At 51.3% G+C, this 13,806-nt stretch overlaps 1 protein-coding gene across 2 annotated transcripts in view; it reads left to right on the top strand.

The window, feature by feature from the left end:
* Positions 1 to 13,806, top strand: part of STARD7 (StAR related lipid transfer domain containing 7) — a 72,064-nt gene that overhangs the window by 27,923 nt on the left and 30,335 nt on the right. For both annotated transcript variants that reach the window (XM_075346195.1, XM_075346196.1), the window contains exon 5: positions 10,097 to 10,179. In XM_075346195.1, the coding sequence (XP_075202310.1) occupies positions 10,097 to 10,179 (83 nt within the window). The remainder of the gene's footprint in view (positions 1 to 10,096; positions 10,180 to 13,806) is intronic.

Genomic DNA, 13,806 nt, shown 5'->3' with positions numbered 1-13,806 from the left:
CCTTCCTACCCCCATCCTGGGCGGTGGTCACGACAGACGCGAGTCTGTCAGGGTGGGGAGCAGTTTTTCTCCACCACAGGGCTCAGGGTACGTGGACTCAGCAGGAGTCCACCCTTCAGATCAATGTTCTGGAAATCAGGGCAGTGTATCTTGCCCTACAAGCCTTCCAGCAGTGGCTGGAAGGAAAGCAGATCCGAATTCAGTCGGACAACTCCACAGCGGTGGCATACATCAACCACCAAGGCGGGACACGCAGTCGGCAAGCCTTCCAGGAAGTCCGGCGGATTCTGATGTGGGTGGAAGCCACGGCCTCCACCATATCCGCAGTTCACATCCCCGGCGTAGAAAACTGGGAAGCGGACTTCCTCAGTCGCCAGGGTATGGACGCAGGGGAATGGTCCCTTCACCCGGACGTGTTTCAGGAAATATGTCGCCGCTGGGGAAGGCCGGACGTCGACCTAATGGCGTCCCGGCACAACAACAAGGTCCCAACTTTCATGGCACGGTCTCGCGATCACAGAGCTCTGGCGGCAGACGCCTTAGTGCAAGATTGGTCGCAGTTCCAGCTGCCCTATGTGTTTCCCCCTCTGGCACTCTTGCCCAGAGTGCTACGCAAGATCAGGTCCGATTGCCGCCGCGTCCTGCTCGTCGCCCCAGACTGGCCGAGGAGGTCGTGGTATCCGGATCTGTGGCATCTCACGGTCGGCCAACCGTGGGCGCTACCAGACCGGCCAGACTTACTGTCACAAGGGCCGTTTTTCCATCTGAATTCTACGGCCCTGAACCTGACTGTGTGGCCATTGAGTCCTGGATACTAGCATCTTCAGGATTATCTCAAGGGGTCGTGGCCACCATGAGACAGGCTAGGAAGCCCACGTCTGCTAAGATCTACCACAGAACGTGGAAGATTTTCTTATCCTGGTGCTCGGCACAGGGAGTGTCCCCCTGGCCATTTGCATTGCCTACTTTTCTTTCCTTCCTGCAATCTGGTTTGGAAAAAGGCTTATCGCTCGGCTCCCTTAAAGGGCAAGTCTCAGCGCTATCGGTATTTTTTCAAAAGCGTCTAGCACGACTTCCTCAGGTACGCACGTTCCTGCAGGGGGTTTGTCACATCGTCCCTCCGTACAAACGGCCGTTAGATCCATGGGATCTGAACAGGGTACTAGTTGCTCTCCAGAAGCCGCCCTTCGAGCCTCTGAGGGATGTTTCACTTTCTCGACTCTCACAGAAAGTGGCCTTTCTGGTAGCGGTCACGTCTCTTCGGAGGGTATCCGAGCTGGCAGCGCTGTCATCCAAAGCTCCCTTCCTGGTTTTTCACCAGGACAAGGTAGTGCTGCGCCCGATTCAGGAGTTTCTCCCTAAGGTGGTATCCTCTTTTCATCTCAATCAGGATATCTCCTTACCTTCTTTTTGTCCTCATCCAGTTCATCGGTATGAAAAGGATTTGCATTTGTTGGATCTCGTGAGAGCACTCAGAATCTACATTTCCCGCACGGCGCCCCTGCGCCGCTCGGATGCACTCTTTGTCCTTGTCGCTGGTAAGCGCAAAGGATCGCAGGCTTCCAAATCCACCCTGGCTCGATGGATCAAGGAACCAATTCTTGAAGCCTACCGTTCTGCTGGGCTTCCGGTTCCATCAGGGCTGAAGGCCCATTCTACCAGAGCCGTGGGTGCGTCCTGGGCATTACGACACCAGGCTACGGCTCAACAGGTGTGCCAGGCAGCTACCTGGTCGAGTCTGCACACTTTCACCAAACATTATCAGGTGCATACCTACGCTTCGGCGGACGCCAGCCTAGGTAGAAGAGTCCTGCAGGCGGCGGTTGCCTCCTCCTAGGGGAGGGCTGTTTTGCAGCTCTAACTTGAGGTATTAATTTACCCACCCAGGGACTGCTTTTGGACGTCCCAATCGTCTGGGTCTCCCAATGGAGCGCCGAAGAAGAAGGGAATTTTGTTACTTACCGTAAATTCCTTTTCTTCTAGCTCCAATTGGGAGACCCAGCACCCGCCCTGTTTCCTTCGGGATTTTTGTTTTTTTCGGGTACACATGTTGTTCATGTTGAACGGTTTCAGTTCTCCGATGTTACTTCGGATTGAATTTGTTTAAACCAGTTATTGGCTTTCCTCCTTCTTGCTTTAGCACTAAAACTGAGCAGCCCGTGATCCCACGGGGGGTGTATAGCCAGAAGGGGAGGGGCCTTACACTTTTTAGTGTAATGCTTTGTGTGGCCTCCGGAGGCAGTAGCTATACACCCAATCGTCTGGGTCTCCCAATTGGAGCTAGAAGAAAAGGAATTTACGGTAAGTAACAAAATTCCCTTCTTCTTTGGGGGGAGGGGGGTCTTTTGACTCCCATTTGTGCATAAGAAGCCTCCAGAGAGGTGAAGGAGCAGGCTGTACGTGCTGCCGGAGCGCCAGGAGAATACACAGGGTTCTTGGTCTTTCTCCAGTGCGCCCCCCACCTATGAGATATTTATACCGTGCATCACAAATGCATATTTCTTTATCGTTCCTTTGGGAGACCCAGACCATGGGTGTTTAGCTTCTGCCTCCGGAGGACACACAAAGTACTACACTAAAAAGTGTAGCTCCTCCCTCTGAGCTTATACACCCCCTGGTGAGCCAGTCCCAGCCAGTTTATTGCTTTGTGTCAGGAGGCATACATCCACACATGCATTCTCATATGATTTTTTCCTTTTGGAATGAGATTGAAGAAGTGCGGGTCCACGTCTGGACCCCCGGCATGTCCCTTCTCACCCCACTGTGTCGGCGGTGTTGTAAGGTTGATTTTAAAGGCTGGAGACTTACATGCCGTGCTCCTTCACCATCCCTCCTGGGCTCTGGCTTGAAGTGGGAGCCAGCACGGTCTCCATGCTTGGCAGGAGACCGGTCTCCATCCGCAGCCCTTCAGGACCCTGCTGGACTGGAGCACTCATCCCCAGGGACCTGGCCCTGCGTCTCAGCAGCTAAGTACCTGAGACGTTTATATTTTGGGGGTTCCTGTACTTTATTGTTGGGGAGAGTGTGCTTACTGTATTTATAGGCATTTCCGGCGGGTTCTCTAGCTGTCGCCCGAGAACCGCGCCGATGGTGCCTGCGCGTCGGCCTCGCCGCTCAAATTTAGGCCCCGGCTTTGCCGGAGGCCTAGTTTCTGTTCTCTGCCCTCGCATGTCATTCATGCAGAGGGACAGGCTCGGCTCCTCCCGGCGGCGATTCTGCACAGGGGAGGGACACTCCCCACTGCTGTGCGTGTTTCCTCCCCTGTAGGTCTCTATGGCCCTCCAGTTCCCGCTCTCAAGCCAAGTCCCGCCCCCTCTTCACTCCGGTGGCCATCTTCTCAGACAGAGTTCACTCGGCGCTGGTCTGCACTCTGCATCCCTGCTGAAGTGCTGTGCTTGGGGGTCCGGGCTTCGGGATCTGGAGGGCACACAACACCGCTCCAGCGGTCTGGTAAGCCACAACCGGCTCTGGTTGTGGACCTCTGTATATACTCTCTGGTGTGCATTCTCTTGCAGAGCCACCACTCCAGCAGCATGCTCACACAAGGAGCAAGGCTCCAAAGCTTTATTCTGTATGCGCTGCATGTAAGCTCCTGCTGCCTGAACCGAGCACCTATCCTCATTGTGATGTCTGCTCTAACTTGGCAGGGCCACAGCCTGGAGTCTCACCCCCAGTGGTCTCTCAGGCTGCTCCTGCTCCTGTGGCTGAACCCCCGGCCTGGGTAGAGTCCTTTTCTAGGTCTATCTCCCAGTCTTTTGCTGAGTCCATGGGACTTCTGTCCAGGACTTTGTTAAATATGCATCAGCCCCCTTTGCAGGGTGCCCCTACTGCTATGGGTCCCTTAGGTTCGGAGCTCACAGAGGACTCATCATCAGGGCCCAGACCCCGTCCTCCTAAGAAGAGACGCAGGGTTCCCTCTCCCTCCTCCTCCCGTGGCTCTGATTCAAGAGCTGACTCGCAGGATGAGGAGGATGCCTTTACAGGGGGCTCGGAGGCTAACTCCATGTACCGCATTGATCTGTCCGAGGGTGACTCAGATCTTAGTGACTTGATTGCTTCCATTAATTCTGTACTGGATCTCAATCCGCCAGTATCAGAGGAGCAACCCTCTCTGGCAGAAAAGCACCAGTTTACCTCGCCTAAGAGAGTAAAGAGTGTGTTCTTTAACCACTCCAGTTTTCAGGCCGCTGTGACCAAACCCAGGGCCTGTCCTGACAAACGCTTCCCAAAGCGTGGTTCTGATGACCGTTTTCCCTTCCCACCTGAGGTGGTCAAGGAGTGGGCTCAGTCCCCAAAGGTAGACCCTCTGGTGTCTAGGCTCTCAGCCCGGACCGTTGTGTCGGTGGCTGATGGCACCTCCCTTAAGGATTCCACTGACCGGCAGATTGACCTTCTGGCCAAATCCGTGTATGAAGCGGCAGGGGCCGCGTTTTCCCCGGCTTTTGCAGCAGTGTGGGTTCTCAAGGCCATCTCTGCTTCTCTAGAGTTGATGCATTCCCTCACCAGGGTCTCTATGCCCGGAATGGTTGCCTTAACTTCCCAAGCTTCAGCTTTTTCATCTTATGCCATGTCTGCCATGCTGGAGGCTTCTCACCGCACTGCGGTGGCTTTGGCTAATTCCCTCGTTATCCGCAGGGTCTTGTGGCTTCGAGAGTGGAAGGCAGATGCTTCTTCTAAGAAGTACCTTGCTGGGCTCCCTTTTGCTGTGTCCCGGCTGTTCGGTGAACAGCTGGAAAAAATTATTAAGGAAGCTACTGGCGGGAAGAGTACTTCCATGCCACAAACCAAAACCAGGAAACCTGCCCAGGGTAGGAATCAGTCGAGGTTTCGTTCCTTTCGTTCCTCCAACTGGTCGTCCTCTAAGCCCTCGGCCTTGTCCGCTAACTCAGCCAAGGACCAGAAATCCAACTGGCGCCCAAAAGCGCGTCCACAGAAGACCGCAGGAGGTGCGGCCACTAAGGCAGCCTCCTCATGACTCTCTGCCCGCTCCGGCGACGTCCTTAGTCGGTGGCAGGCTCTCCCACTTTGGCGACGCTTGGTTTCAACACGTCTCCGATCAGTGGGTGAGAGATATCATCTCCCACGGCTACAGGATAGAATTCTCCTCCAGCCCGCCAAACAGATTTTTTCTCTCAACTCCCCCTTGCTCCAAGGCCGCCACCTTCTCGCAGGCCGTGGCAGCCTTGCAGGCCAACGGAGTAATTGTACCAGTTCCCGCCCGGGAACGGTTCAGAGGTTTTTACTCAAATCTCTTCCTAGTCCCCAAAAAGGACGGTACCTTTCGGCCCATCCTGGAACTCAAGCTTCTCAACAAGCATGTTCAGGTGCGGCACTTTCGTATGGAGTCCCTGCGATCAGTCATTGCCTCAATGACCCAAGGGGATTTCCTGGCATCCATCGACATCAGAGATGCTTATCTGCATGTGCCAATTGCAGTTTCCCATCAGCGTTGGCTACGTTTTGCAATAGGGGAAGATCATTTCCAATTCGTGGCTCTCCCCTTCGGGTTAGCCACGGCCCCTCGGGTATTCACCAAGGTCATGGCAGCAATGATTGCGGTTCTGCACCTCCAGGGGGTGGCAGTGATTCCTTACCTGGACGACCTTCTAGTCAAGGCTCCATCCAGCGCAGACTGTCAGCGGAGTGTCTCGCTCACTCTCGCCACTCTAGCCCAATTCGGGTGGTTGGTCAATCTGTCCAAATCCACTCTAACTCCCACCCAGAGCCTCACGTACCTAGGGATGCAGTTCGAGGCTTTGTCGGCACTTGTGAAGTTGCCCTTAGACAAACAGCTGTCCCTCCAGCTAGCGGTGCGCTCTCTGCTGAGGCCCCGCCGTTATACCCTCAGGCGTCTGATGCAGGTGCTGGGTCAAATGGTGGCGTCCATGGAGGCTGTTCCCTTTGCCCAGTTCCATCTGCGCCCCCTGCAGCTGGACATTCTCCGCTGTTGGGACAAGCGGCCTTCCTCCTTACACAGGTTAGTGGCTTCATCGCCACAGACCAGGAGCTCTCTTCAGTGGTGGCTTCGGCCCCCCTCCCTGTCCCAGGGGCACTCCTTCCTGGCCCCGTCCTGGGTGATTCTCACCACGGATGCCAGTCTATCCGGCTGGGGAGCGGTATATCTTCACCACAGAGCTCAGGGCACTTGGACTCCGTCCGAGTCAGCCCTTTCAATCAATGTGCTGGAAACCAGAGCCGTGTTTCTAGCTCTCCTAGCTTTTCACCACCTGTTGGCGGGCTGGCACATTCGAGTCCAGTCAGACAACGCGACAGCGGTTGCCTACATCAATCACCAAGGCGGGACGCGCAGCCGCCAGTCAATGTTGGAGGTACAACGCATCCTTCAATGGGCGGAGGACTCCAGGTCCACCATATCCGCAGTCCACTTCCCAGGCGTGGAAAACTGGGAGGCAGATTATCTCAGCTGTCAAACCGTGGACGGTGGCGAGTGGTCCCTGCACCCGGCAGTGTTTCAGTCAATCTGCCGCAAATGGGGCACTCCGGCCGTGGACCTAATGGCATCCCGTCACAACAACAAGGTTCCTGTTTACGTGGCTCGCTCCCGCGATCCCCAGGCATTCGCCGCGGACGCTCTGGTTCAAGACTGGTCCCAGTTTTGTCTGTCCTACGTGTTTCCCCCTCTAGCTCTCTTGCCCAGAGTCCTGCGCAAGATCAGAATGGAGGGCCGTCGAGTCATCCTCATTGCACCGGACTGGCCCAGGCGAGCTTGGTATCCGGACCTGCGCCATCTGTCCGTAGAGATGCCGTGGCATCTCCCGGACCGTCCAGACCTGCTCTCGCAAGGTCCGTTTTTCCGCCCGAATTCTGCGGCCCTCAAATTGACGGCGTGGCTCTTGAGTCCTGGATTTTGACGGCTTCTGGTATTTCCCTTGAAGTCATCTCCACTATGACTCGGGCCCGTAAGTCTTCTTCCGCTAAGATCTATCACAGGACTTGGAAGATTTTCCTGTCCTGGTGTCGCTCTACCGACCATCTCCCTTGGCCATTCTCCTTGCCGACCCTTCTGTCTTTTCTTCAGTCCGGTCTGCAGCTAGGACTGTCCCTCAACTCTCTCAAGGGACAAGTCTCAGCTCTGTCAGTTCTGTTCCAGCAGCGTCTCGCTCGGCTGGCTCAGGTCCGCACCTTCATGCAAGGCGCGTCTCACATCATTCCGCCTTACCGGCGGCCCTTGGATCCCTGGGACCTTAACTTGGTTCTCACGGTTTTGCAGAAACCCCCCTTTGAGCCTCTTAGGGATGTTTCTTTGTCTCGGCTTTCACAGAAGGTGGCCTTTCTGGTTGCCATAACTTCTCTCAGGAGAGTCTCTGATTTGGCTGCGCTCTCCTCGGAGTCACCTTTTTTAGTTTTTCATCAAGACAAGGTGGTTCTCCGTCCGACTCCGGACTTTCTTCCTAAGGTGGTCTCTCCCTTCCACCTTAACCAGGACATTACCTTGCCGTCCTTCTGTCCGGCTCCTGTTCATCACTTTGAAAAAGCGCTGCATACTCTAGATCTGGTGCGTGCTCTCCGGATCTATGTGTCTCGCACCGCTGCGATTAGGCGGTGCACCTCTCTTTTTGTGCTAACCACAGGTCGGCGCAAGGGCCTCCCTGCTTCTAAGCCGACCTTAGCCCGTTGGATTAGGTCGACCATTTCGGACGCCTACCAGAGTACTCGGGTGCCTCCCCCGCCGGGGATCAAGGCACATTCGACCAGAGCTGTTGGTGCCTCTTGGGCTTTCAGGCACCAGCCTACGGCTCAACAAGTCTGTCAGGCTGCCACTTGGTCTAGCCTGCATACCTTTTCGAAGCACTACCAAGTGCATGCTCATGCTTCGGCAGATGCGAGCTTGGGCAGACGCATCCTTCAGGCGGCTGTCGCCCATTTGTGAAGTTAGGTTCTGCCTACTTCTTAGTTTTTCTGTTTATTTCCCACCCAGGGACTGCTTTGGAACGTCCCATGGTCTGGGTCTCCCATAGGAACGATAAAGAAAAAGAGAATTTTGTTTACTTACCGTAAATTCTTTTTCTTATGGTTCCGTATTGGGAGACTCAACTCCCTCCCTGTTGCCTGTTGGCAAGTTCTTGTTCCGCGTGTTCTCACCGGCTGTTGTCGTGGACAGAGACTCCGGTTGTTCCGGCTCTTGTTCTGTTCTACTTGTGGGTGGCTATTCTCCTTCAGCTTTTGCACTAAAGTGGCTGGGACTGGCTCACCAGGGGGTGTATAAGCTCAGAGGGAGGAGCTACACTTTTTAGTGTAGTACTTTGTGTGTCCTCCGGAGGCAGAAGCTAAAACACCCATGGTCTGGGTCTCCCAATACGGAACTATAAGAAAAAGAATTTACGGTAAGTAAACAAAATTCTCTTTTTTATGAGACTAATCATCAGAATAATTAATACTTTAAAAGATTCCAGTTGTAGTCCCTTTAAAAAACAAACAAACACAAAGCACTGTAGATTGGATTAAGCTTTTCGTAATCTTGTTACGAGTGTTCTGGAAATACCTACATTGTTTAATGAAAGCTTCTCCTGCCATCTGGTGCTACGACCTCCAGAGAGAGATTATATAAATATTTATATATATATATATATATATATCTATATCTCTATTAATGGAATCTGTCCCTATATCACGCATCAGTAGAGTTAAAGTACCATATTTTTCATTTTATAAGACGCATTCCAAATTTAGAGTAAAAAATGGGGTCTGTCTTCTAATCTGGTGGTGTTTTACCAGGGCGGCAGCAGTGGTGGTGGAGTAGGGGGTCACAGGATGCAGGGGCAGTCGAGGAGCAGGGCAATGCTGCGGGCGGAGCTGCGGGTGTCCCAGATGCTTGGCGGCGCTGTGAGGCAGAGAAAACATTCAGGGGTTGCTTACCGGGGGGAAAGAATGGTGACAGAAGGCAGGAGCAATGCTGCGGCCTGTGTGCCGCTGTGTGCTGCAGGGGCCGTGCGCCCGCTGTGTGCTGCAGGGGCCGTGCGCCCGCTGTGTGCTGCAGGGGCCGTGCGCCCGCTGTGTGCTGCAGGGGCCGTGCGCCCGCTGTGTGCTGCAGGGGCCGTGCGCCCGCTGTGTGCTGCAGGGGCCGTGCGCCCGCTGTGTGCTGCAGGGGCCGTGCGCCCGCTGTGTGCTGCAGGGGCCGTGCGCCCGCTGTGTGCTGCAGGGGCCGTGCGCCCGCTGTGTGCTGCAGGGGCCGTGCGCCCGCTGTGTGCTGCAGGGGCCGTGCGCCCGCTGTGTGCTGCAGGGGCCGTGCGCCCGCTGTGTGCTGCAGGGGCCGTGCGCCCGCTGTGTGCTGCAGGGGCCGTGCGCCCGCTGTGTGCTGCAGGGGCCGTGCGCCCGCTGTGTGCTGCAGGGGCCGTGCGCCCGCTGTGTGCTGCAGGGGCCGTGCGCCCGCTGTGTGCTGCAGGGGCCGTGCGCCCGCTGTGTGCTGCAGGGGCCGTGCGCCCGCTGTGTGCTGCAGGGGCCGTGCGCCCGCTGTGTGCTGCAGGGGCCGTGCGCCCGCTGTGTGCTGCAGGGGCCGTGCGCCCGCTGTGTGCTGCAGGGGCCGTGCGCCCGCTGTGTGCTGCAGGGGCCGTGCGCCCGCTGTGTGCTGCAGGGGCCGCCCAGCAGGGGACAGCCTCAAGATGTCGGCGGTGCAGGCTTTAAAGAAATGGCGCCCGCATGCACAAACTGAGTTATCGGCTCACTGACAAGCCGAGATCTCATCTGCGCACGCGCCACCTCCGGGGAGCCATTTTCCTTCAGTCCGTTGCTGGGACATCAATGGGCCGGAGGTGGTGCGTGCGCAGATGAGACTGCACCGCCGGTGTCTTCACAGGATGTACCTTGCCTCACCGCCTGCAGCACAAAGCAGTTCACAGCCTACAGCATTTCCCCTGCGTTTGGTCACCATTCTCCACCACCCCCCGGTAAGCTACATTTGGACTCTAAGACGCACCCTTCATTTTCCTCACGACATTTTTGGGAAGAAAAGTGCATCTTATAACCTGAAAAACGTGGTAAGCAAAGTTGCCACTCCAGACACAGCATATGTGACTTTTTTTTTTCCCCTCTCTACCTATTTTATTTAAATTTTTATTTATTTATTTATTTTTTACAGTATCCGATGTATTCCCGGGACTATGTCTACGTCAGGAAGTATCACGTCGACCAAGAGAACAACCTCATGGTTTTGGTTTCTCGGTAATTATATTACTATTGCATTTGCCAATATTAAAGTTCAGAGTGCATTTAAAGGGAATCTGTCACCAGGTTTTTGCTCCCCCATCTGAGAGCAGCATAATGTAGAGACAGAGACCCTGATTCCAGCGATGTGTCACTTACTGAGCTGTTTGCTGTCATTTTGATCAAATCATTGTTTTCTCTGCTGTAGATCTAGTAGTTATACAGAGATCATGAATATGCTGGACTACCTGCAGCACGCCAAGTAGTCCTGTAATGATAATTTGCTGCTGATTAAACAGTGAATTTATTAAAACTACACTATGTAGCCCAGTAAGTGACACATCGCTGGAATCAACATTTCCACCCCTACATTATGCTGCTCTCAGATTAACTGGCAAAAATCTGGTGACAAATTCCTTTTTAAGGGGTAGTTACATGTTTTTTCCTTTTTTTTTTTTTTTTTTTTTTTTCTTTTGCACCATAGAGTGGTGGTATGTCTGTGCGCCATGGGCTGGGGGGCTGGTTCATTCAGTATACATACTTTTTTTTTTTTTTCATTATTATATATTCCTCCCCAGTCCCTGATTCTCCATCTTTATAGGTAAATTCTACATTTACATTGAGGTCATGAGACTGCACCGAGTAATTGTTTCCGCTTGATTCCACAGTGAACTCAATATGACAAGGGTGGGGCAGTGCCAGGACCAACACACTCATGACTATAAGGCCTCATTCTGTGGTGCATGTATTTGTTGTGTTTAATTTTTTCACAGAATCAATACTTGACCATCATAGTCCATGGTGCTATTCACATACAAGTGCATCTCAATTAATTAGAATATCATCAAAAAGATAATTTATTTCAGTAATTCAATGAAAAGTCATTATCTCAGAAAGTTAGAATTTCCACAACACCTGCAAAGGCTTCCTAAGCGTTTAAAATGGTCCTTTAGTCTGGTTCAGTAGGCTACACAATCATGGGGAAGACTGCTGACTTGACAGATGTCCAGAAGGCAGTCATTAACACACTCCACAAGGAGGGTAAGCCACAAAAGGTCATAGCTAAAAAAAGCTGGCTGTTCACAGAGTGCTGTATCCAAACATGTTAATGGAAGTTGAGTGGAAGGAAAAAGTGTGGTAGAAAAAGCTGCACAAGCAACCGGAATAACCGCAGCCTTGATAGGATTGTTAAGAAAAGGCCATGCAAAAATTATGTGGACATTCTCAAGGAGTGGACACTGCTGGAGTCAGTGCTTCAAGAGCCACCACACACAGACGTATCCAGGACATGGGCTACAAGTGTCTCATTCCTTGTGACAAGCCACTCATGACCAATAGACAATGCCAGAAGCGTCTTACCTGGGCCAAGGAGAAAAAGAACTGGACTGTTCTCAGTGGTCCAAGGTGTTGTTTTCAGATGAAAGTAAATTTTGCATTTCATTTGGAAATCGCGGTCCCAGAGTCTGGAGGAAGAGTGGAGAGGCCACAATCCAAGCTGCTTGAGGTCTAGTGTGAAGTCTCCACAATCAGTGATGGTTTGGGGATCCATGTCATCTGCTGGTGTAGCTCCACTGTATTTTATCAAGACCAAAGTCAGTGCAGCCGTCTACCAGAAAATATTACAGCACTTCATGCTTCCCTCTGTCGACAAGCTTTTTGGAGATGGAAATTTCCTTTTCCAGCAGGACTTGGCCCCTGTCCACACTGCCAAAACTACCAATACCTGGTGTAATAACCACAATATCTCTGTGCTTGATTGGCCAGCAAACTCGCCTGACCTAAACCCTATAGAGAATCTATGGGGTATTGTCAAGAGGAAGATGAGACACCAGATCCAACAATGCAGACGAGCTGAAGGCGGCTATCAAAGCAACCTGGGCTTCCATAACACCTCAGCAGTGGCCCAGGCTGATCGCCTCCATGCCACGCCGCATTGATGCAGTAATTCATGCAAAAGGAGCCCGACCAAGTATTGAGGCATTTACTGTACAGACTTTTCAGTAGGCGCCAACATTTCTGAGTGTAAAATCATTTTTTCAGTTCATCTTATATAATAATCTAATTTTCTGAGATGATGACTTTTGGGTTTTCATTGGCTGTCAGCCATAATCATCAACATTAACAGAAACAAACACCTGAAATAGATTCCTCTGTGTGTAATGACTATATATAATATATAGGAATAGTCCCTCTGGGTGTAATGACCCTATATAATATATAGGAATAGATCCCTCTGTGTGTAATGACCCTATATAATATATAGGAATAGATCCCTCGGTGTGTGTAATTACTCTATATAATATATAGGAATAGATTGTGTGCAATGACTCTATATAACATATAAGAATAAATCCCTCTGTGTGTAATGATTCTATATAATATATAGGAATAAAGCACTCTGTGTAATGACTATATAATATATAGAAATAGATCCCTCTGTGTGTAATGACGCTATATAATATATAGGAATAGATCCCTCTGTGTGTAATGACTCTATATAATGTGTTTCCCTTTTTGTATTGAATTACTGAAAAAGAATATCAACAAAAAGTTAAATGTAATTTATGGAGAAGCACTTGTATCTGTTTTCTTATGAGCCATTTTTTCCTTGCAAAACTGATGTCATGTAAAACTGTGGAAGGGCCGTCACCCCCCCCTTGTTTCCACCATCAGCCACAGATCGTCATGACGATTATCTGATTGGCCTGGAACTTAAGGTATTTACGACATGGGTGATGGTATATCTACAGAAAGCAAAACTGCAGAGAAAGATAATCCTTTGTGCTATTGGCGGGAAAACTTCCAAAGCAGGTTTTAAGCGCTGCGTTAATGCTAGAAAAATGAAAAACATATTGCCAGAATCCCTGTGTCGTGCGGAACCCAGCGCACCGTCTAGTTCCACTGGGAGATCGCCGGAATCACGACAAATTAGTATTGGCCAGTAAAATCGTACTAGAGGCATTGTGTTTGGTATCAATGTAACTGTAAAATCTAGATATAAAATATGACACTAATATCTTTCACCTGTGTGACCCAGGAGCAAAGATATGAAAAACCCTAGAATTATGGAACTGTGTGACCATCGGAGCACAGCCCACAAGAGACCATAAAATGTCACTGAGAAAGGGGGGTTAGCTAAGGCATAACAGGAACTAGCTCCTTTCTGGGGGGCCAGTCAGCATTTGGAAGGCATCTATAAGAGGTGATGCTGGCCATTCTTCTACCATCTTCTTCCTTTGGACACCTCCCACTTCCTAAGTAGACGCCACTGCTATGGCACAAGCTTAGTAAGTTTCACGTTTTATACCTTTTATTTTTAATGTAACTGTCTACTGTATTTTGTATTGTTCCCTTTTGTAAATTCTTGTATATTTTTTAAACACTGCCTATTTTCGGATTAAATATAAAAATTTAATAGTTTCTTTCCTCATGCTTTATAATACGAATCCAATAAACCCGAAGGGCCTTATGCGATCTGAAACGGGTCCCCAGCTATCCCGGAAAAGCTGGGTGGTGGCAGTGTAATTTGTTGTTGCATAGAATTATTGGAGTGCTATCATTAAGGGTACCGAGGTGTATATTTATATATTCCATTAGCGGGAATCGGTGATATATACATTTACCCTTGCTGTGAGACCTCCAATA

This window comes from Anomaloglossus baeobatrachus, chromosome 4 (genome assembly GCF_048569485.1).
Source record: "Anomaloglossus baeobatrachus isolate aAnoBae1 chromosome 4, aAnoBae1.hap1, whole genome shotgun sequence".
NCBI lineage: Eukaryota > Metazoa > Chordata > Amphibia > Anura > Aromobatidae > Anomaloglossus > Anomaloglossus baeobatrachus.
Note: the sequence above shows the minus strand (reverse complement) of the source record. Positions and strands in the feature narration are given on the sequence as shown.